At 37.4% G+C, this 25,207-nt stretch overlaps 1 protein-coding gene across 1 annotated transcript in view; it reads right to left on the minus strand.

Moving 5' to 3' along the window:
- The window catches only part of LOC110064965 (tyrosine-protein kinase receptor torso-like), a 7,835-nt gene extending 2,838 nt beyond the window's left edge, over positions 1–4,997 (minus strand). The window contains exons 1-5 of the mRNA XM_089292426.1: positions 4,923–4,997; positions 4,498–4,564; positions 3,978–4,125; positions 3,069–3,289; positions 2,358–2,542 (exon numbers count right to left, since the gene is read on the minus strand). Of these exons, the coding sequence (XP_089148552.1) occupies positions 2,358–2,542; positions 3,069–3,289; positions 3,978–4,125; positions 4,498–4,564; positions 4,923–4,997 (696 nt within the window). The remainder of the gene's footprint in view (positions 1–2,357; positions 2,543–3,068; positions 3,290–3,977; positions 4,126–4,497; positions 4,565–4,922) is intronic.
- Between the last annotated feature and the right edge of the window lie 20,210 nt (positions 4,998–25,207).

Genomic DNA, 25,207 nt, shown 5'->3' on the forward strand with positions numbered 1-25,207 from the left:
TAAAAACCCACGTACGTAAATCTTAGGTAAAGTCGCTACTGGCTGACGGCTGCCAAACTGCTGCTCCTTATGTAATAATTGAATTTTATGATTGTTAAGTGTTATAAGTAATATGTCAAACACGAAAGACCGTGTTTGACCACATTTCCAAACACCGAGAAGAGAGTTGAAAATACGACCCGCAGCGGAATATTTTTGACGAACTTCTAGGTGTTTGGAAATGTGGTCAAACACTGTCTTGAGTGTTTGATATATCTTCTCAATCGAAACTAAAACTACGGGGAAAAGGGAGAAATAAAATCGTAAAAATCTATGCCAATTAAGCTCAGATATCCAAACGTCACGTACATGATTTGCTTTGTTTAAACTTGATGAATTATTATTAACAAATTTGAGTAAATCACAGAAGATTACTATAAACATTAAGCGCATATGCGAATAGGCTAGTGATGATTACGTTAGTCCTAGCTCATCCAAAATAATGTTGTACATAGACCCCTACCTTTTATTTTAAAATTTAAAAGTTGTAAACAGATCTTTAATTTTAATTTTTAACACTGTAAATAGTTTCTTACTCTTAAGGTTACAGTATACCTTCGGGTCGGCAATTTTCTTCAAATTTGGATTTTTGGGTCAAAATAGTGGTCGAAGAATAATCTCTAATTTCTGAAAAAAAATTTTGAAAAAGGCTAAATATTGGCGGAGAAATGGCGGTTTTACGTTTTCACCGGAAGTAAAAGTTTACCTCTTGATTGACAGCCCTATAGCGCGTATGCAATCAACCGAGACGATTTTCGCGGGAATTACCTATATGGATGTCACGAATTGACTACTCTGTTGATCAGAATTGTTGTTCTGACTACCCAGCATCTTTGGTATTAGGCGTGTCTCTATTAAGTTATAAGTAAACATAGACCACGTTTAAACCATGGACCAGTTCGAAAAAGCGAAAACAGCGAAGAACGAATGAAAATACATCAATGAGTGAAGAAGCGAAAGTTCGCCACGCGGATGAAGCTATAGTTATCGTATAAGGCGGGCAAATATTCGTGGTAAGAGAAAAGAAAGGTTCTGTAAAAATTTCGGAACTTGACAGCAATAACAGGGATGCTGACAGAGACTCTTCTGATGAGTCCGATATCGACGAATCGTCGGACTCATTGAGACCATTTGAAATATTATCGATGCACAGTTGCCCACACACAGTTGCTCTCCGCGCTTTCTTTTGTTTGTTTCCTTCGCTCAGCCACTCTAGCGTTCGTATCCTTTTTAGTCTTCTCTATGTTGCCAGACCAGCTTCAAGAAAAACCGAGCGACAGAAAAATTATCTCTCTGCCTTCGGTTCCTTGAGCGCATTGCGAAACACAAGAGTTTTTTAGAGATTCGCGCGTAAATTTCACCAGGAGGTTAACGGTAGTAAACTTTCCCTGCACTGATTGGCTTAGTTATCTGAGAACCCAGTTGAAGGCGTTTGTGGGCGGAGTTTGTTTGCGAAGCAGAAAATTTTTCTTAGCGCTGTTTTCTCGAATAAATTTTTTCACTTGAAGCAGACACTTTAAAGAGTTATAACTCAAAGGGAATTTGTTCAATTGCTCTTAAATTTGGACAGTGGCTAGTTTAACATATAAACTACAAAAGCGTGTCTGGGAATTGTTAATTTCGAAATACTTTTTCTTCGAGAGCGATTTTTGTACGATCACTCCACATTTTTTTAATCCTGTTTCGAAAATGTTCTGTAACTTTTTACTGCAATTCAATATGCCAAAACGCAGACACGCTTTTTAAGCGCTTTGGGCCCTGAAACCGAGGAAAAAATTAAATTGGCGAAAAACGAAATTCGCTTTGACTTGTAGCTTTCGAAAGGTGATTCGGGCGCTCGCATTTAGTGGTCGTGAAAAATTCGACAATTCATTTTCTTTCAAAATTCTTGGTATAGTTTGATAGCCAGCCCCATAAGCTTTAATTTGATATAGGGGTTTAGGTATCTACAGCTTAAACTGCACGCGCTACATCGCTTGCGCGCGAGACACCCCTGAAGGTATACTGTAACCTTAACTTTTAGGTGTCCCCAATAAGTAGAGGGTTCCACCTTTGGCTATTTTACCTTAGACACGTTAATAAAGTTGTTGATTGATTGATTAATTGATTGTTTAATGTCGCCTTGTTTCTCATTATATTTTGTCAACGCTTTCCCTTCAGATTTGAAAAAAGTAAAAGCGCGATCGAATGGGGAAGCCTTTTTGAAATTTCAGGGGAGCACTATGGATTTTCCTAAGAGAGCATGGATTAAAGCACAACTTTCAAAAATGGTTAGTCAAGTGAATTTGAGATAGTTGATATACATTTGATACTTTTACCTTTCCTCGCCGTTTTCGGAGGTAATGTAAAAGATCACCGTACGGAATATATTCAACCAGTAGGAACATTGGTTCTTGCATCGTACAACATCCCAGCATGTTAACAATATTCTTGTGTGATCCCACGGTCTTCATGAGTTGAATTTCCTTAAGAAATTCTCTTTTTTGGTCACCGTCTGCCATACCTACAAATGGAAGTTGCCCACTGATGGAAGCCAGTCTCTTGAAAGTGACTAGCTACGACTTGTCGGTTAAAACTAATCTGATATTCTAAAAACATACCTTATTTTTTTCGTTTAACAATTAGCACGCTTGCTGAGTTTGTCCACAGCAATGAAGTCATCTTACGCGGTATAAAGACCTTTTTTTATGTTGACGGTGTAACTTTATTTGCGATTCACAGGAGAAATAGTAGCTATTAATTTCAGCAGAACTCCACAGTGACAGTTATCTTCCCAAACAAAGGTCAATACGGATCTTGCAGAACCAATCTACATCATACTACTTTCTAACCCTATACAAGTAGCTGCCAATAATCACATTTTGCCGTAAATAGCCAACGACCACGTTCTTCTCCTCGTGGACCCTAAAAATAACACGCTTATTCCCGCAATTAATAAAGTGTCAGTAAAAATTTTATTAACTGACTTTTGTTCATCAACTCGCGACGGTCCTTTAGGTTCCCAAATCTGAATACACAATACAACTCACCGTGTAACATTTTCACCGCCACAGTGAATCCGCCAGTCTGCTTGACTTCACTTTTACGAATCGACTTCATTGGAGACATCATGAACATTTTCCGTGAGGGCGTGGTTAGCTCTCTGAGGACTCCCTTGTATACCTTACCAAAGGCACCCTCTCCGAGCTCTTCCTCCAAGGTCACTAGGTTCCCATCAACCTCCCAATGATCAATCATTAACGCGCTTTTGCTTTGAGGAAGTAACGTAAATAATTGTATTTTCAGTACGTCTATACTGCTAATTAAGTTAAAAAACAACCTCACAACACCTTAGGCGTTTATTTGTGTATGTAGTCTTGCATGCCCGTAGCACGAACAGCAGCCAAAATGGCGCTGATATAACGAAACGACACTACATGCAATTATTGTACTTCTGCCGGCTTCAATTTAACTGGAAACAAGATCCAATATTTTGTACGCAACATAGTTAAAGGAAGAGACACATGTAGATCCTTAGATTAATGATAGTTTAAAAGGGGTTACCAAGGTTAATAATATTGAAATGTTACATTATCGAATGAAAGATTAATTTAACATATATCAAGTGATATATCAAATACAAGAGACGGTGTTTGATCGGGATATCCAAACACCGAGAAGAGAGCTGAAAATACGACGCGCAGTGGAGTATTTTTGACGAAAAGGGGGTGTTTGGATAGCCGATGAAACACTGTCTCGAGTATTTGATATATCTTATCGTCGAAACAAAAAATAAGGAGTAAACGGAGACGTAAAATCATCTAAATCTATGCTAATTAAGACCGGGTATCCAAACCTCCTTCACCGTTGTGATTTTCTTTGTTTTAACTTGATGAATTATTAATGAGTTGGAGAAGGAGACCTCAAATGTAGTAATAGTATCATGATTAACACCTTACCCTGAGACACGCTCTGCCTTCCTCTGTCTTTTTCTCTCTCTGTAGCACCGTAAACTCACACATATTGAGATCAAAACAGCTAACAAGAGTCCAACAACAAGCACAGCCAATTCTGCGGTGGATAGCGCATCAGCGAAAGGCTCTGTATCTGAAAAACAACAACAACAAAAATGAATGAATTCGTCAGAAAAAAAAAAAGTACTGATTTGCCATTTGTGTTCATAGCGATTTCCTCAGTTTGTTTGTTCAGTTCATTCTTTTTAGTGAAACAAAATTTAGCAGAAGGGTTTGAAACTATTTTACTAAGACTGAAAAAGAAGCACATAGTTAATACAAAACTAAAATAAGAACAAAGATTGTTACGATTGGAAAAACTACAATGCACAGTTTAAACAGATTTTACGGGTAAATTTCTCTTGACAAACGGCATCCACGTTGATATTAGACCGAGTCTATGCACTTAGTTAACGAGTTGCTTAATCTGTCTGTCCTATTCCTTTTTATTGACTTGTATCCTTACCAGGTGCAGTCGCATTCCCAAGAACTGCAATTCCTTGAATCCAGTCATGTTGGTATACGGGAATAACCTTGAAAGAAACACGAAAAGAAAGGTTTCAACCTTTCAAATGTTTTACGCAAAATTTTGTGACAAATTGAAAATGTTCTTGGAAATAAATTTAAATCCTTTTCATTTTTTATATTGGATGTTGGCAACTTACAAAATCATTGAAACGGAGAGACAGTACCGGTTGGGTACAACAATCATAAAAGACAAAAATTCCAACCCAGAAAGGGTAAATGTATACAAATTGTTATGCAAAGGATCAATGTAACAAAGTATATTAGTTGTTTAAAGTCAAAATAAAAATTATTAAAAGGTTACAGGCTATAATATCTATTCCAATGTTCCCGAAACTATTCTGAGACGAACTCTCACATGCTTACCCGATAGCCAACTCTCTCGCCGTGCAATACGCCTGAGATGACGAAATGGTGTGAAGATGGCTGGACAGTAAACATAAGGTAAAATATTAAAGTGGCATTGTGAACTGATCGAGAACATAATTCTCGATAACTATTTCTTAAGTTTAAACGATTTTTGGCGTTGTGAGCAACAACTTTACATCAAGGAAATGGTCGCTTTCTTTATTGAGTTTTTTTGAGTTTGTTGTTGCAACATTGCATCAAAGAAAAGGTTGCTTTTTTATTGACTCTGTTATTGACTTCGTTGTTGTTTTTATCAGTATTGTTTTTTTTTTCCTGCACAGGCCGAATATTTTCATTTCCCTGTCGATTTAAGGCTGAAAATATTCTTGTGCACATTCTTAAATTATACGGTATCTTTAATAAGCCTGTTTTGACACGCACAACTTCTCGAAGAAATGTTATCAGAATCAAACATACGGACTAGACTGCTTTAGCTGTTTTTCTTTGGCTATTTTTTAGATAAGGACGGATTCCATCCTGTTTAGCTAGTTAGTTAGTTTAATTTTGTTTTTCACAAATTTTCTACACAAAATTATTCTGTTTTCAAAACGTCAGCCTCGGGTTTGTTCTTTAAACATCACAAATTTCATCCTCAATATTCTTATAAAATTTATTGTTATAAAAAAAAAGAGTGTATAGTCACTGCTACTCTTTGTAAATCGCGTTTTGGACAATCTGATTCATTTTCTTTGGTCGGGGTTAAGGTGTTTCTATTAACCAGTAACCGCGATATGAAAAATAAAACAAATGTTTAAATGCCACCGTCCCAGAGCCAATTTTTTCAACTTTGCAATCGACGTACTTTTTGTTATTGTCTAAATTGTCAAGAAATACAACTAAGCTTCAAATACTTGATGGTGACCGTGTCCCTTCAGGGCTGTCTCAAGTCCAATGGATGTAGCGCCTAACGATCAAATCACAATACCCTAAAGCCCATGTCAAATTAAATTTTGCAGATCTGGCTATTCAAGTATTTCATTAGGTTTTCCGAAAAATGAATCACCAAATTTTTCGCCTAAACTGTAAAGATAAAATCATCTTTTTAAAGTTCTAACTTAACAAGATTTTCATATTGAGAGTATTTAATTTTTCATTGACGTCACCAAACTACACGCTTAAAAAACGTGATGGGGTTTTCTTTTGTTCGATTGTATTACAAACAGTACAGAAAATTTTCAAAATTGCCATAAAAAGTTACGGAACTAGTTTCCGAAAAAAAAATGACTTTCAACGGAACAAGTTTTAGCTAGAATTACCAACACTGCCCAACACGCTTTCAAAACTGACAAATTTTAATGAAACTGAATTTTTTTTCTTGAGCTGTCACCGTTCAAAGTGTCCCCGTTAATTTTCCGTGTAACGTTACCGAGGAAACTATTTAATATGTCTTCCATTGTAAAAGGGCTTCTAATGTTCACAGCTTTAGATCATTAAGAAGCGCCCGGAATAGGCAAGGATTAATCACTCAACAGATAAGATAGAGACTGTACGACTAACTGGTAATTCTAGAGTCGTGCCATTGTTGCTTCCAGTGAGGTAAAAGATCTCGTAGAAAACTAGCGTGCTGTAGTTAAATGTTGGCTTTTCCCACGAGATTTTGACACAAAAGCTCCCACCGTCAGATGAGTAAGAAAATTGTCCGGATGTCAAATAACGCACTTTTACTTGGTCTGGATCTACACCTGTTAAACGAAATGATAAATTTATCTTCATAGGCAACTACTGAAATAATACTTAACTGCACAAAGCAGTTAAATTAATTGAAGCATAGTTCATGTCATGTCATTAAAGATGTCAGTTTCAAAACTACGAGTTTAACTCGTTTGTCACTAATTTATGTCCCTTTCCTCGAAAGGTTTGCAATAACACTGACTTCAAGAATGGCTTAAACCAACAGTCAAGATATGTTGACAAGAGCGCTAAAAATAAAGAAGTCAACCTGATGGGGTAATAATTTGAGCATGTATCATGACTGCTTTTGATCGATAATTTGCCAATATATTATCGAAGAGGTTACAGTGTAACCTTGATAATCATAAGTGAATAATATAAATAAACTTTAACAACGATTTGAAAGTAACTGTTTAGGGACTAGCAAAGAGGAGAGGGCCACGAAAAATAAAGACTAAATAATAAATTAAAAGGCACAAGTTAAACACTGTGTGTATACATTAGCATATACATATCTAGCTGAGTATTTTACCAACCAGGAGTAGCTAACATAACAGAGGTCCAATTTGTGTACGGTTTACCATCCGGAAACACTGGTTTGATCTATAGAAAAAAATGCACAGACAAAAATCAAAACTACTATGCCAAAACTGGAGACTCCGAGAAACAAAGCAAGCAAGCAAACAAACAAAAATCGGACCGACAACAAAAAAGAAAATGCGACAGTCTGTTTAAGATTTGACAACTGATATTTCTGAACCAGAAAGTTTCAAAGTGAGCAAAAAGCGTTCAATTTATATTTTTATGTTGATAGGGCTCAGCAATTCTGGAGAGAAGGAGCGTAATGTTTCTCCATATAAAAACAATTATTTTGTAGCTCCTCACCGGTCCTTGAATCTTTACAACGGAAAATCAATTACCTCAAGTTTGTAAGACCTCCCGGGAAGCAGGTTTGTTATTGTCTGACGATTAACATCCTGCAAAAAAATAAAACCACATCAAATTATGACAAATCGCCCCCGTGTCAGTGCGACTGCTTGAACACATGGTGCTGACAGGTGCAGCAAATTAAGGGACCTCCTAAGAAGCGTACATATTAGAGTTGCTCGAGGCGCAGCCAAGAGCAACTCTAACTTCTTGAGTGCTCTCCAAACCTTCCAAGTGCATCATAACTCGATGATGCACAGCTAAAAGCCTGAGTCGACTGTTTTAGAACATTTTCAATGGAAATAGCGAAATGACGTAAACTTTGATGTGAAGTTTACATGAAGTAATTCATATATGAACTGCAGTTGTAGATGAAAGTGAAGAATGATCATCGCAGTAATTTTTCCAATTTAAGCAATTGGAAAGAAGAAGCCTGAAAAAAAACAAAACAAAACAAAACAAAACAAAACAAAACAAAAAAAAAAAACAGGGCTTCAATGGGATTCGAACCCGTGACCTCCGCGATACCGGTGCGATGCTCTACCAACTGAGCAATGAAGCCACACATTGGGAGCGAGGCCACTTAATTGAGTATATATCTTCCAGTGAGGAAGATACAACCGCAGTTCATATATGAATTATTTCATATAAACTTCACATCATTTCACTCCTCACGGGAAGATAACTATGAGGAAGACTTGAGGTATACAAAACATGGTATTCCAAACAAGGAAGGAACACGGTAACGGATCACTCATGCAAGACAGGATCTTCAAACATGCCCGACTGACCAGAGTTGACCTAATTCAGTACGCCGATGGGTTCTCTTAGTTCTCACAGATCAGCTAGTTCGAATTTACCCCTTAAATGCCAAGGGATATAATAAGCAAGAAGTCATTTCACGTACAGCAGAATGAGAGCGGTTGAGGACGTCCTTCTCGGACCATTTCACAAGGTACATAGACGGTGTAATAAATGGGTAAACTGGAGGTTTCCACGTCACAGTCACTGTAAAGCGATAGTCCTGTTGCGCTGTCATAGGTCCCTCGAGTGTCACATTACTGACCATTCTATCCTCTAATGGGGTGTCAGGAGGGTGAGCTGAACAGAGTCGAAGATCAAACATGAAAGAATAAACTGAGGGTAATCAATATGATATATACAGAGTATTGTAGCGCCTTTCTAGAGGGCTCTGACTGCACTGTCAAGATGTGCACACTGTGAGTTTGCCCGCATGTTATTTAGGCAAAGAATGGCTTTATAAAATAATTTACTTTCGCATAGAAAGAATTACCACTGGATTTTAACTTGAATAAACAATTCACAGCTTTGCAGTCATACTTAACGGGCTCTCTGAAGGCCTTCTTCTAGAAAGGAAGATGCTCTACTACTAACGACCTTCCTCCGCCGTCATCATTCAACAGTGATGAAACGATATCTGAGTTTGTACTTGTGGCTCCGAACTATCATAAAAGGATTGCTTGACCACTACAATAAAGTTGCATACTTACACTTATAACATTCGCTTGCAGGAATTAGACAACCTGAAAGATGCACAGAAATACATCATACCATTAAATTTGTCTTGCTGAGTAATATCTTTAGAAATTGATTTTGTAATGAAAACTAATGATAAAAGTCACGGTGTTGTGACCAATAGCGATGACATGGTAAGCAACAACGGAGGAGTGACCATCTTGCGTAAGAGCTTTGAAATGCTCGGTCTTCCTGTCATGCAATCGTCGTTTGCTTTTACCGACATAGAAGAATCGCAGTCCCAACAACTAGCTTTGTTTAACATCAAATGCGAAATCCTCGCAACTAGAAAGTAAGACTTGCATTGTAAAATTAAAGAAATGCTATTGATCAGTGACGCTTAAAACCCTCACTTAACGAACACGTTGGCAGTGAGAAGCTGTTTCTTTAATTTCTACCGGAAGTATCAACCACCTGAGGTATCAATTTTGTTACTTATTTTTAGTTTGTCACCAGTGCCTCGCTTTATTTTTAAATCTCTCTATATATTTTTTTCATAGTTATAACCGTCACTTCTGAAAATGTTCAATAAAATATAATTATGTAAAATAAGTGATAAAATTACTCATAAAGTTAAAAAGGGACTTAAAACAATTAAACAATTTTCAAAAGCTTTTAAAGAACTGATCTAAACAAAAATTGAATCACACTGTTTGTTCAGTGTTGGTTTCAGTTATTTGATAACAACAACATTTCGGAAATAAGAGAGTCACATTTGGTCTGGCACGTTATTAAAATTTTAGAGCTATATGTCCTACAGAGCAATATGATAGGAAGCCGAATGATATTGCCCAAAGCTTTATAGTTAGACTAGTAGGTCTATATCAAATATTTCCCAGCTGGTCACATTCAAATGCTATCTGTAGGCTAAATTTGGTGCTTTTAACCAAAATCGCACAATTCGTCCACCATATTGCGGCACTACTGAAAATGTTTTGGAAATAATTGTTTGAAGGTCTAGCAAAGTTGAGGGCCGCGGAAAAGGCAGCACATAAAAATTAAGACTTTAATCCATAAACAAAAAATGCATAAGCTAAATACTGTTCTTGTTTATAAGTAAAGGTTTTTTAAAACAATTTGAAGTAAAAACTACCGCTAAAAGCGCGCGACGTTTCGACCGAACTTCGGTCATTATCAAGCTTAAAAGTGAAGATAAAAATGTTTGCATAAGTATAAATATAAAACAAAGAAGTAAAAGTATGTAAAGTATGAAAATGTAAAAAAGGGGTGCTAAGAACAATAAAATGCATGCATACATACATACATACATACATACTTTATTGACTTTCCCTTTAGAGGCTTTTCAAAGACAATACAATAATAATTTAAAACTACTTAAAAACTCTAAGATTCATTAAGATTAATTAACTAGAATTAGGAATCTATAAAATCCTTAATAAGTTTACGTTTAAGATAAAACTTAAAAGCAGATACTTTCTCGAGAGTTTTTAGAGAGCTATCCATGGAGTTCCAGATACTGACTGTTCTGTAATAGAACGTTCTCTGACCACTGGCAGACTTAAAAAGAGGAATGTTCAGCATTTGTGAACTTCTTGTGGCACGTCCGCTTATTTCTCCTCGCTTACTGAACTGGGAAGACAGATACTCCGGCACGCGAGATGTTAGACATTTGTAGGCCATGATAGCGCTCCTGAAATATAACTGAGTCGCGACTGGTAGCCATTTAAGCTCTTTTAAAACTGGTGTGATGTGATCATATTTGTGTGTACTGGTCGCAATTCGAGCGGCAAAGTTCTGAATACCTTGTAATTTATTTATATTACTTTTTGATGTATTCGCCCACACGTTCGAACAATAAAAAGTTTACTAAAAACTAAAGTATTTATAATAGTTAGTAGGGTGCATTTGTCAAAAACATGCTTTGTGCGGCTTATTTGACCGAGACAAGACATACAGGAGGAGACAGTTTTGGTAATGTGTTCGTCATAGGTCAGGTTCTTGTCCAAAATCACCCCAAGATCTTTAGCGGTGTGCTCCGGTACGAGTTCTCTTCCCATGAAGGTGAGGCTGGGAGTGTCCAGTCTGGAATGCATTTGCCTGCTGCCAAACACCATGAGTTTAGTTTTGCTTGGGTTCAACAATAGATGGTTGTTGGAACACCATTGGCCTATTCTATGCAAATCAACTCTTAAGTCAGCAAAGGCGTTTACAGTATCTTTCATTTTGAAGGATATAACTAGCTTAGTGTCGTCCACATAGCTCTGGACGCTGCAATTCTGTGGTGCTGAAGAAAGATCATTTGTGTAAATGCTAAATAAAAGTGGTCCCAGTATACTTCCCTGCGGAACGCCACGGACTATGGGCAAGGGCTCTGACAATGTTGAATGGATTCGAACCACTTGTCGTCTATCATTAAGGTAGCTACCAAACCACTGGATAACTGGGTCTGAGGCGCCTACATCTCGCAACTTCAAAATTAGGGTTTCGTGGTTGACACTGTCGAATGCCTTACTCATGTCTAAGAACACTACCGAAGTCAACATCTTCTGGTCTATCGCTTTAAGAATAGTGTCGGTTGTTTCTATGACAGATGTTTCGGTTGAGTGCCATTTTTTGTTGCCGCTTTGGGTCTTTGTCAACCTGTCGTTTAAATGCAAGTAAGAAGTGAATTGATTATGTACGACCTTTTCACACACTTTTGATAAAACTGGTAGAAGAGAAATTGGTCTGTTGTTATTTGCCAGTTCGTGGTTTCCACCTTTATGGAGAGGTGTCACTTCAGCTAATTTCCAAGCTGTAGGAAATTTGCATGTTTCAATAGAAGTGTTGATAATAGACGTAATTACTGGAAGAATCGGGTTTAGGCAGTCCTTCAAAACACGAACAGAAATCTTGTCGATCCCTGGGGCTTTGTTTGATGGCATTGATGATATTATGCGTTCAATCTCGCCACTGCTTACGGTATTCGAATGAAACTGCTCGCATGAAGGATATTGTCTTGGGACAAAATAATTTCGGTTGAGTGTTATGTTGCATTCATTAGCCAATGACTGGATTTTTTCAACGGAACTCTGGCCAACAGAAACGAAAAACCGATTAAACTCATCTGCAACAGTTTTGTTGTCCTTGCTGAAGATTCGCTGGGATTTGGATTTTCTAGGAATTATTTGGCGGATTGCTTTCAAGAATAACATGCAAGAATAACATGATTAAAAATGATTAAAACTTTCGCACGAATTGAATCTGACTGTACATTGAGAGGTTGAAACGTCGCGCGCTTTTACCGGTAGTTTTCACTTCAAACTGTTCATGTTCAGCAGCATAAACATATCAAGGTGAGTATTTGCACTAACCAGGAGTTGTTATAATAATAGAGGTCCAATCCGGTAACGGAATACCATCCGGGAACTTTGGTCTGATCTGTAGAAACAAAATGCACGGCAATAAATCAGAATTGCTTTAAACTAAAATTGGAGAATCGGGGAAAAAAGTATCTAAAGGAGTGCAAAAGCGACTGAATTTATTTTTTTTCCGGTTAACCAGGAACCAGCATTTATGGATTTACCCTAAAGAGGAGATTAATTCTATATCATTCTATTATTTTGTAGCCACTTACTTGCCGTTACTGAGAGTAAATCGTTACCAATGTTTTACGCTTCAACGGAAAATAAATTACCCTAATTTTGTAGGACGTTCCAGACAACAGATTTTTTATTGTGTCACGATTAACAACCTGCAAAAATAATAGCACATGAAATTATTAGAAAGTAACCCACTGAGATACAGACACGGTCGTAATGACTGCTTGAGCAGATGGTCCTGAGATGTACAGTAAAAAAAGGGACCCCGGTTTGACATTCTAAAAAACACTCATCATCGGCACCGTGAACGTCATCATCGTCATTGCCATCACCATCAGTATCATCATCATATCATAGTAACAATGACGTCAGTTTCCGGTTAGGTTTTAATGACATCATGTCGGTACCATTCGCGAACTCCCCTTCTTTTGTCTAATTTGAACATGGTTGTGCGTTATAACGCCCCGTTCACAATACGCGGGAGGAATTTAAAACGCAGCTTTATTTCTACGGTTAGGGCTACCGTCCACACTAGCCCCCCACGAAAACAGAGCTTTTCGAAAACGCTCTTCGAACCGGAGAAATTTGAAAAGTCTCGCTTTGCGTTAATTGTGGTTGTTGCGTTTTCAAATTTCTTCCGCGTAATGTGGACGGGGCCTAAAATAAAAATAATTTGCAACTTTTCAATTCACTTTCGATTGTGCTACATAATGTTTTTCGTAACTTAAGGTACGTACAAAATTTAGAGAGAGATTATAGCACCTATATTGTTCATTTATTTCATCAGTTTAGAGATAACATTTTCTTTAAAATGAATAAGAACAGGTATCTGAAATACCTATCACTGAAAACTTGCGGTAGAGACAACTGAGTCGCCATTGTCGCACAACAAAAGTGGTAATATATTGTGGAGGACATCTAATAAAATCTCATTGCAAGGAATCATAGTTAAAAGAGGGAAATGATTAGGAAGGCTTATGTTAGGAATTATTATGATGGAAGGTTTTCGACACTACACATCTTTTGTTTTATGCTCATAGAATATGCATGAAATACATAATCGCAATGCTTCTATTGGCCATTTGTATGGGCACACTAACCACCTTTTGTATTTTGCCAGGTTTTGTACATGGGCAATCCCCAAAATAGGCAACAAAAACATAAAACAAAGATTTTTGCAAGGTTTTCTCACCATTTCCCTATATTAACTATGGAAGAATCAAACATTTTAGATATAAATTGGTCGAGATAACGGTGTCCATCGTATTTGATCAGCATTTGGTGTTGTGACGTCATCACTTGGTTGACTGTTTTACAACATTGCCAATAAAAATGGCGGGGCGAAGTTAACTTTGCTCGCGGCGTAAGCAAAAAAGTAATGATTGTTAAATGGAAAAATATATTATGCCAAAAAAATATTTCACTTACAGACGAAAAAAGGCCAGCAAATTGGAACTCCATCGGTTTAAGGCTGTTTTCTTTGAACCATTTCACAAGGTACGAGGAGGGTGTCTTGTACGGGTAAACTGGGGGGTTCCACGTCACAGTAGCTGTAAAGTGATAGTCCTCTTGCGCTGTCATATTTCCCTCGATTCTCACATTACTGACCATTACATCTTCTGATGGGGCATAGGGAGGATCAACTGTACAAAGCCAGAGATTAAAAACGACAAGAATAAGGTTTGAATGGGAGGCTTAATCAAAGCGCGCGACTGTAAATAAAGCTGTGGGCGTATGAAAATGCCCGTAAAGAGAGCTTTGTCTCTTCGGTCAAGACATTTATATGTCAGCTGCTGGGTTTGATCAAGCATTATTCAGGACTGAGACGAAGGTTGACAATATAAAACAATTACATTTGGTGTACAAAGAATGTTCATTTGATTAAATTTGTACCAACACTTTTCAAAATGGATGATCTACTAGGCCTGGATAATTATAGCCGTCATGTGAAGTACCTCACTGACCTAGACCCAGTAATATACCCAACAGGCTCTCTCAAAGGTTCCTTCACAAAGCATCTCCTTTTGTACGTGTGAGAAAGAGGAAAGCTGAGTTTGCACATGTGGCTTCAATCTTTCAAAAGAGATTGCTTGAAAAATTGAAATAAGTTTGCATACTTACACTTATAGCATTCACTTGCAGGAAAGTTTGTGATGTTTTGACAACCTGAAAGTTTCACAGATGCACACTGTATGTATCATTAAGTTCAGCTTCTAAATTTAAGGTAAAAGCCATAGCCAAGTTATATCAAGTTATGTAATAAACCGGTATTTGTCACCCCTATCTGGGCAACCTTGCTTATGCTTAGTTAGTATATGCAATCAGCATTAACACAAAAACGTGCCTTCTTTTTTATTGTACAGTAAAGCGACAACGTCAACGGTGAGAAAAAGACGGTATTTGCTTTTGTGTAATGCCACAAGCAAGATAAATTTAATTTAACTTGTGAGCAAAATCATTCTTGGTCTTTTCCTGTTTTCAAATGTGACTAAAGTTTCTTTTTCTTTTTTACAGTTGAATACCATTACAAAAACAATGAAACCAACAGTCGTATACGGTTAGTTGTTTGAGGTGATGTTCATGTACTGTATTTTACCTGGATATGTGTAGTTGAACACTGTCGGATCACTCACACTACAGCCAACTATCGAATAAATCTAAAGACAAAGCACTCAGTGTACAAATACCTTTCAAAATTGAATAACCATAATAATACATTTTACAAATTAAATCGGAAGCAATCTAAGTGTTTAAAATTACATAGGAAGATAGTCTACCAGGAAAATGTATTGGCTTTTCCTGCCAAAGAATACCTCTTGGAGGTCAGCTGTCAACATTCATACGTCAACAAGAACATCTCGAAAACGTTTTCGTTACTTCCGACAAGTATTCATTAACGACAAACCAGATTAAATTTTATAGGAACGAATATCGGCCATACATTTTTTTTTTCTACCTTAACTCTTACCTCCACTGTGTGGATGCATTTCAAGGACTCGTGAAAAATGTGCATTGATAAAGTTGCCTCTGCCTGCCAAATAATAATAATGAGGAAAATGACCACTTTCTTGTGAGTAGTACTCCTGGAAGGGAATTCGAAATGCAGGTAAGTGAGCAATAAGGTTTTATCTATATATTATGTTATTGAATTATTGTTATGAACTGCAAGTGTGAAGGCTGTATAGGTAAAAGCATACCAAAGTAAACATATATATTTTTCAGAAATCCCAGGAGGGTGTAGAAGTTGGCAATCGTATGACTTACCGATTGTACTCAGTGGACAGCTGGCGTGCCCAAGGGGCGTTACGAATGGATGCCGTATATATTTATGCGGGAAAAACTCGTTAGAGAAGGATGACCTTGGTAATAAGGAGATTTACTCTCCATTTCCAGAAATGGAAATGTATCTGGCGATCTACTAAATTCCAAATTACCAAGTTACTATCGTCTGAGTATGAAATGTTCGAAAATAAGTAAAATTTGTATGGAAGAAGGCAACCCTTGCCATTTCCAGAATCTTTCTTCAAAATCAGTGTTTAAAACGCCACCCTGGTAATACGTGTAATGGTTGGCCAGACCGAAACAAAACGTCTTAATCACACCACCCTTTATTACAAATTGTCTATTTGCTCTCTCCTGGGCCTGGACCCACTTAATTTTAATAACTTCTTACTCAGGAAATATTTTATACTAACCCCATTGGAATCTGCTGTACGAGGCAAAGAGTTATATTTACACGACGAATCGGCATAAAAGAGTGCTCCGTAGTGTGAAATGAGATCCTTCTGATCTGAATACAGAAATTGGACAAAACAACTGGCAGTAGGTTTTATATTCCCCATTAACCTTAGCTACAAGGCACACTAAGCAATCAAACCTTATCTAGAAAATGACTCTTAGTTTTGTCTCAGCCACATATCGAAACACTCTCATAGTGTCGATATTTGATCTCTCTTATAAAAGTCACTATCGTAAGAAAGATTTACACCAAGCGTTTTTTTAATTTTTAATTATTTTTTTCAAATCTTTTTATTTCCTTTTCATCGCAACGTTTCATGTTAATATTCTTTATAGTCCTTACTCTGTTTTAGACAAATTGGCTTTCATCTAGAGTCTAGAACCAATGGTTGTATCTGGAACGAGGACCAAAGTTTAGTTGTGGATTGCGGAGCATCAGTGAGGAAAGAACTGCATCTTGGCATCTTCATGCACTCATGCTGTTTTTTTTTTTTTGTTTCTTTGTTTGTTTTGTTTTGTTTTGTTTTGTTTTGTTTTTTTTTTCGTTCTTTTTCTTGTCACCTACCTTCAGGTGGAATCCAAGAAACTGTCAACTTTATTTTATCCCCAGGACTGGCGCTGTCATATACTAGACTATGCAATGTCACATTAGTCACAGAATCCGGCTTTGTAAGGGCTGAAAGAAAATGTCAATTAATGAAGCTAAAACGGCTTAAGAAAAAAAAAAAAGAAAACTTAAACAAACCATCACGTCGACATCGAAGTGTTATAAAATTAAAGTATTGTAAAATTACTCGAGGATTTAGTTTTGAGCGGCAGTCTTAAAAAGCTAACACAGTTAAATGGATGAATTCTGATCATAATGATAATAATAATAATAGTAATAATAATAATAATAATATTATAATAAATGTAGAATTGATTTTCACTACTCACTTATTTGCGATGTTTGCGGTCCATAGCTTACAGAAGAATTTTCTGTTAATACAGCAATTCTGAATCCGAAAAATATATCTGTGTATTCCGACGGTGAAGTGTACGCACAGGGATGTTCAAAGTTGACTGTAGCTTGTGAGCTGACGTAGACCTAATTAAGAAGTAAGCAAAGTGGCGCATTAATGCAAGTAAGACAAGAACGAGACCATGGTACAGAAGAAAGCAAAAAACAATGAAAGAAACCTTAAAAAAATTAGGTGGGAAACGAAAACGTGAAACAGAAAAGGTGCTAGAACTTAGAGACGAACGCGAGTGCGAAACCAGAAAGAGAAAAGAAGTCTTCGTTAGATAGACGAAACGCTTCGGAGAAATAAACGAGTTTTACAACTGCAGTTCGTAGAGCGCTTCTCACTGTTTAGTAAAAACAAAAGTTGTTAAAAAAGTGTCTTAACGTGTCTTACTGCTAGACCAAAACAACACAATAAAGAAATACTCTTGAATGAGATATCTGGATGGTTTACCTCCGACAAGTACTTAGGAGAAAATCTAGATTGCTCTCCGGTAAACGTCATTTCGACTAAGTACACAACCGCACCACTCGTGTTCTGCACAGGATCCCACTTCAGTGAGACTGAGGTGAAATTCCTGCTTGTTACTGTTGGTATGCTAGGTTTTGGTGGAAAGGAACCATCTCCAGCTAATATGGAGTGAAAGTTCTGTAACTGCGACAAAAACGCACAACTTTCCTCACAGCTGCTTGCGTTATTCTGAAAGAGAAAACAACTCCAGTCTTTTAAAATGGCACAAGAAAGAAAAAAGGAAAGTTCAATCGCTAAAGTTCTTGGTTAGAGATGGTTTTTATATTTTATTTGTTTCTGTTATTTTGTTTTCTTAGACAAAGCAAGATTAAAAGATCGCATTGCTTAGGATTAGTAACTTGAACGACAGTTAAGGAATAAATTCTTGCCCTATCCGAGGGCTCAATTAGAAGCTTATCCAACATAAAACAGTTTCCAGTTCAATAATTAAGGAGACCGTCATTCGCCTTGATTGGGAATAGACAGATAAATTAGCTAGGGACAATTGTAAATCTACTTACACAAATTTGCTTGCATGTTTCTTCATTAATAAAAGGGGTTCCACACGGGATGAGGCACTGTAGAAAAATGGATATTTGTATCGACATCCTCACTTTTGTAAAGTAAGAGGTCCATTTCGAAGAAACCTACCTCTTGGCAGTTAAATGTGTCGCAATTCATTGCTCTGTTATTGGCAGCTGGGCTCTAAGAAAATGACAGAAACGGATAAAATTCCTAAGTTGTACTCCTTCCTGATGTCGATTAATTAGACATTCCAATTTTGCCAAAGTAGTTACACGCCTAGAATTCAAACTTACACAAAATTAACTGTTAGTAGAATAGTTGTAAACTTATTCAATTACTGCAATCTGATTGGCTCTCATAAGTGTTCAGTTTTTGAGTGGGTTTTCCCACACTTTGTCAACGCCAGCGATATCTATTAATTAATTAATTAATTTATTAATTTATTTATTTATTTTTTGTCCACGGGAGCAAAGCGTTTGTCACGTGGTTTTTACTTGGCGTGTAGACTGGGTTCCACTGGCAAAAGGTTGAGTGCTTTTATGCGGCGGCCATTAGTTTGACTACTCCTAGCGGGTGTTGTTTTTTTGGCGAATTTTGACTTGTTTTTGAGATTCGGAGGGAGTCTTAGGCCTTAGGTCCTAGTGTTTTTCAGGTACTCGCTGCCGTATTTATTTTCGACGCGCCATTTATTATAAGGTGGGTAAACATTCGCTTTCTGTATATGCGCGAAATTCTTGGATGAATAAGGAACAATCAGTCAATCATTCAACAATCATACGCAGTTCCAGTTCTCTGCAATTACATATTTGAATTATGTCGCATTGAAATTCCTTCGATCAGATGAAAATCTCGACAATTTCTGCGGAAATGAAATTCTAGTCGTATGTTCTAGTAAAGATTGTACATGTCGCGCCGCGACATGCACAAGCGGAAGAAAATTTTCGCTTGATTGATTTCATTACTTTCAACTCCCGTGTATTACTAAAATCAGCATTTTTATATCAACAACCGAAGTTTTACGGACAGATATAACATGATGACAAAGCTCAGTATTTTCCTGTGTATTTATGGTTAGCAAGTTGAGGTCCTCTCGACTGATAAACTATGATTTCTTGATACGTTGCGTGACGGTGCAGTTTCCTTAGACTCACAAGTTTAATAGGACTAAATATTTCCATTTGCCTTCAAGCTTCACGCTAAACATTTTCTGGTCATGTTTAAGCACAAAAGCTAAGAAGCTAAGAGTATAATTTACATACAGTTTTCTCAGCTGGAAGCACGAATATTAGCTGACATTTGCAATCGGAGCTGATTTCTTGTAAACAAACTCCGTGCAACCAGCGACCGATTCTAATATTTCAGCTGACGAATAAAAGTAGCCAACATTTCTGATGCCGTTCCATGTACTTTTGGTGGGGGGGGGGGGGGGGGGCGGGGGGGGGGAGGAGCGTCTGCGTAAGAGCTGAGGCTAACTGAACTATTTGTCTCCACTGGAACTAATCAACACATCCCAGGACAAATGTAGCCCATGAAATAAAGCTGTTCCCACAGTAAACATCCCCAAGCCAACGCGATTCAAAAGTTGTGTTCGTGAAACCATTCTTCCTTTTCGGTTGCATATTAATGACAAACGGAGAAACGTGATTTGCTTGTAATACCTTGGACATCAAAACATCAATGCAACTTACTACATTAAATGTCAAGGGCGCTCCATTTGATCTTTGTGATGTGTCCATGGGTATTAACCACGGGAAATTTACCTCCGGAAATGTTGGTCATACTCACTAGATGCAGTTTCCCCGTGGTGAAAGGGTCATTTACCACGGTAAAGAGTTCCGAGTAACCGAACCCTAAGGGAGCTAATTTCCTGGAAACTAAAGTCCAAACATATTTCTCATGCAACCGTTTTTTCGTCTGCAGCTTGGGATCTTATAACCAGGACTCTACAGTATCTTTGCTCGACGTTCATCACTACAAAACGACAAAATGTATAAATATTCACCGCATGTATTTGTCCCCTAAGCATCCCATAATAGCTATTTGAAACAATAGGTTCAAAATGGCGCCGTGTAGGTAAAAAGGTGTATTAGATTCCAAAGGAGGCTATAAAGGAAGGAAATGTAACGTTTCTTGAATTTAAAGCTAAAAATTGCTGAAAAGAGACGTATCAGAATTTGATCAGTGTCAAATAATACTTTAGTAACGCACGATTTTTCCAAATGGTGAAGCTTAGAACTACGTTAAAAATATTCATAGAAATATTTACAAGTCTTTATTTGAACAACATTTGTTTCGAATTCTGCTAAAACAACAAGGCTATTCGCTCTTAGTTGATAGCTCTAAGTCTGTCGTAAATTAAACTGAATCACTAAAGAATTTACAGTTTTGGATTAAATTCTTATATATTTCGTTAAGTCAAATGAACGAATTTCATTGCGTTTCAACACAAATGAAAACCCATATCCCTTCTCTAGTTAAGAGAAATAGCTCAAACTAAATAAATATTGTTCCGAATTCGCGTTATTTGCAGTTAATTTATTTTATCTTGTTTTATTTTTAACAAATGGCAGGTGTTGCAGTAAACGAGAAAAAGACCCGAGAGCTTATTCATGTACCAAACTCACAAGGGACATCCTAATCTTTGAATTTCGCTTTCTTTCATTTATTTTAGAGTTATTATGTAAAAACAGCCCAGGTTTGGAATTAGAAATGAGTGAAGCACCTAGGCACGGTTCGTGTATCACGTCCGAAAATCATCAAGATATTTCAATTTCGTTATCGCTGTGAATTTTATCAGACAGTAACAAACTTCAAAAGTACAATACCTGTACGTAATAATATCATGAACAAAAATAAATCAACAGGGAAATTCGTGAATGCTTCAATTTTGAAATAGCAACGTCAATTGCTTGTTAATGCACATGTATTGTCATATCGAATGAAACGATTGCATAAAGGTTTAACTCGAGAAAGTGCCTTAGTAATCAGTGACAACAGCTGGGAAAGAAGAAAGAAGAAAGAAGAAAAACATTTCCCGTCTGCGATTCTGCCTGGATACGGATCGATATCTAGCTATCTATCTATCTGGATATCTGGCAGGGCGATAACTGCCATAACTTGGTGACGAAATAATAACTGGTTTGGCAGCTAAAAAATTTTTTTAAATATATCCATAAGATTTAGATTCTCTGGCATTACTTTGAAAAGATTAAAGATTTTGAGATTATCTGTAATCTGTGATATTAAATTACTTAAAGATAATCTTTATTTCGTAAGTCGCCTATCGAGATAGAAATAAGAAATTAAAGTTGCTGTAGCAAATTCTCGATCTAAAACTTGATCAACATCCGAAGACTAGTTAGACTGTAATGATAATTAAAGTTACTACCTGTAAGAGTACACATTACAACTTCTCGACAAAGTATATTGGAAGGCAGTCTTACCTCTCTGAGGCAGTTTGCGTAGCATCGAGCCTTTCTGACAATTTCCGAATCGACTGGGGCTCCTTTAACGTCATAACAGAAAGTGAAAATCCATAGAATCAGCAAAAGATGGCAAGATTTTTGCCAGTAGACCTTCCAAAACATCGCGCACGATTGCATGTTCGCTACATTTTAAACTGCATACAATCCAATATATTGCACTTAAGCAGCAGCTCAATCTCTGTCAAAGAAATGCCAAGTTTGAATATTGTGGCATTATGTTAACCTACAAAGCTAATTGACACTTTCGCTAAACGGGTTCTGTTTGGCTGACGTGGTGACGTGATTATGACATTACATCAAGACTTGGTGAATGGCCTTTTAACCACAGGGAGCCCTCACATCCGTTTAGAGCACGAATAAAAGATGAACCTACCTTTATCGCGCGTGTTTTGTGTTTTGTGGCGGCCATTTTGAATTTTTAATACGCGCGCGGTATGCTAGTGTGAGGTCTGGAACCGAAATTACGGAAAATCGCTCGGAGCCTGCTGGGAGCTCTAAGTAAATGACAAGGGAAGAAACTGAAATGATAGCGTTCTAAATTTGCATTAGTTCAGAGGAGAAATTTACTTCGTAATTTAACGAAAATTACTCTGTGGGAAGAAGAAGCATTAAACTAAATATATCTACGCTCATTTAGCCCAAACATCTAAAAGGTCTGCGATAATTTGGCGTTGTTTTAAACAACTCGCTTTCGCACTATGTTTCTGCCAGGTGGGGGCCACGGAAGTGAGAAATGCGAAACGTTGATTGACAGAATCGAAGCGGAAGTGATAGTGTCGCTTGTTCTGATTGGTCAGTTCTAATTCCGGAAGTTGGATGATTTTATTCCGGAAATAGAATGCTGCCACAAGGCCAAGGCCAGATATTCCCGATTTATGACGCCACACTGGCGGGAAGAATTCGAAAGAGTTCTCATTTATTTGGAAGAATTTAGGAATTTCATGACTGTTATGTTAGGAAATTTCTTCCACCTGACAACATGAGGTAAGTATTAATAGTAGAAGAAGATTTTGCCAATGTCAATCAACTCTAAGGTAATTTTGTGATTTGAGACGGCGAGATTCACGTTAATTGGCGACCTTTTCGGTACTGCGATTCAGATCAGCTTAAAAATTATGTTGCTGTTCGTTTGCCTCTATCGGTTTGACTGACTGTCAAAAGAAAGTGCTGGATGTCGTTTTGGCTGGCCACAATACTTTTATTGCTGGGGCCGCCGGTAGTGGGAAGTCCTTCCTCATGAAGCAAATTTGTGAGCGTACGGAGAAAACGGTTTGCGTAACAAGCACGACTGGACGTGCAGCGAAGGTTTTAAAAAACAAAGCCAAAACAATCCATTCATTTGCGGGAATTGGTGACTGCCACGAACCTAAAGAGGTATGTTGTGTCTTTCATGTTTATCTGGCTGTTTTTTTTTTGTTTGTTTGTTTTTGGTTTCAGAGAAATAACTGATATGTTTGAATATATGGGTGCACGCTGCTGGTACACGAACATAACAATGCAATGCACGAAATTCGTATTATTGTAGAATTTCAATAATTTTTTTATGAAGTATAATCGGTGAAAAGAGCCTGGTAAATTGTCCTGATCAAAAGGCTAGACTGAAATCCTACTGTGTGTTTATGCTGAAAAACAGCGCGTCGCTTTTAATTGTTTGTGTGCGGCTGTTATAGTTGGGGTTACTTTTGCATTTGCTGCAAAATTATTCCTTAATTTCGTTATGTCATTGAAGCACAATATCTAAAGTTACATTGGTCACAAATTATCCGGCTGAATATGGGCTCTGAAAACAGATCATTGAAACAGTTGAAGTTAAGGAGGAATCTTAAGCCGGTCTGTCGGCTTTCCCAATGATCAAACTTTTTCATACAATGTGCACGTCATGATGGATGAAACCCGCTAAACCATTAAAGCTTCTTTTTTGCAATACACATTTAGTGTAGAATTTTTAACTCAAACATTTTCATTCAGCTTCTTGCTTTAGTGACTTCAACTGCCGAGGATGACGGATGAAAATGTTCATCGTTTAAAAGTGGCCGGTGGTTCCACGGGGCCTTGAAAAAAGATTAAACATTCACAAATACATTCATTACAAGCGATAAATCGTTCGCTCTTTCATACAAAACCCGTTTTATTCAAGTTTTCCTTGGATTAACTAGATTGGGCCGACTTTTCCGTGCAATTTTCTTTTACTGGAGTAAATCCGAATCATTTTTTTTTTCACTGTACCGCGCGCCAAATCATCTGACATGAAATGGCTCTTTATTCCACTCTACTCTTAGTCCGATTTCTATTTAAATGCTTGTGAAGCCATAAAACGTAGCCAGTCCAAATTATGATATGTCGATTTAAATCTGTTAGGTGATTCACGAGTGCTATAAACATGTACATATAGATCTCAAACACAGCCCTCTTTTTGAACTGAATACTAAGCCGTGACCTGAGGTCAAGGTCACCGCGGCCGTAGAACATACAAGGTCAACTAATATTTATGACCAGGAGTCCAAATTGTTTTAATTTTAATTTTTGTAAATCAAAACAACTTTGCCATTAAAAACCACGATATGCCGATTGAGAAGTGCTAAGCTACCTGTGGATCTCACATCTCTCTTTGTTAACACTGGGCATGGAATACAAAGCGCACTGGAGGAAAAGCCACGAGTTCGTGACATCATGCCTTGGTCACATTTAATGTTCGAGGCAAACCACAGTGTCTTAGTAGATCTTCACCGGAAAAGGCACTGCTTTTTTCAAAATACTTTTAGTTCACCATGTTCAGAAGTAGAGAGAGCTCCTAGATGCCGGTTCCACGGAAATTCGTTTACGTGACAACTCCTGCGTTACAGTATTGTCATCGGCTCTCGCTTCCGAAAATAGACTGTAAGCAGTCTCTTTTGTTTTCCTAGAGTGACACCATGAATAGTAGAAGACGCGACATCGCAAACGCGAATGTGAATCGAGATTGATCAGTTAATGAAAAAACAAAGAATTCCGAAAGAGTTTAGAGTCCTAAAAAGATCATTCAAAAAGAACTAAAACACAAGTAGTTGAACTGATTATACGAAAAAAATATTTTTATCGCGAACGCTGTGGTTATTTCGGTCCACAAAAGGCAAAAACGTGTAATTATAAGTTCCGCGCTCTGCTTGAAAATACAGTACATCGCTCAACTTCGAAACATCTACGATTGCCTTCCAGTCATGCAGTCCTAGCCTGAGAAAAAGTCAGAATACACTTCAGCCCTTGTTTCGACAGGTCTCAGCACTTGCTCTCAATTACACCGGCTGCAAAGTAATAAAAATCCTTCC

This window comes from Orbicella faveolata, unplaced genomic scaffold, assembly GCF_042242905.1.
Source record: "Orbicella faveolata isolate gen_17 unplaced genomic scaffold, um_ofav_v1 contig_24, whole genome shotgun sequence".
NCBI classification, from domain to species: Eukaryota; Metazoa; Cnidaria; class Anthozoa; order Scleractinia; family Merulinidae; genus Orbicella; species Orbicella faveolata.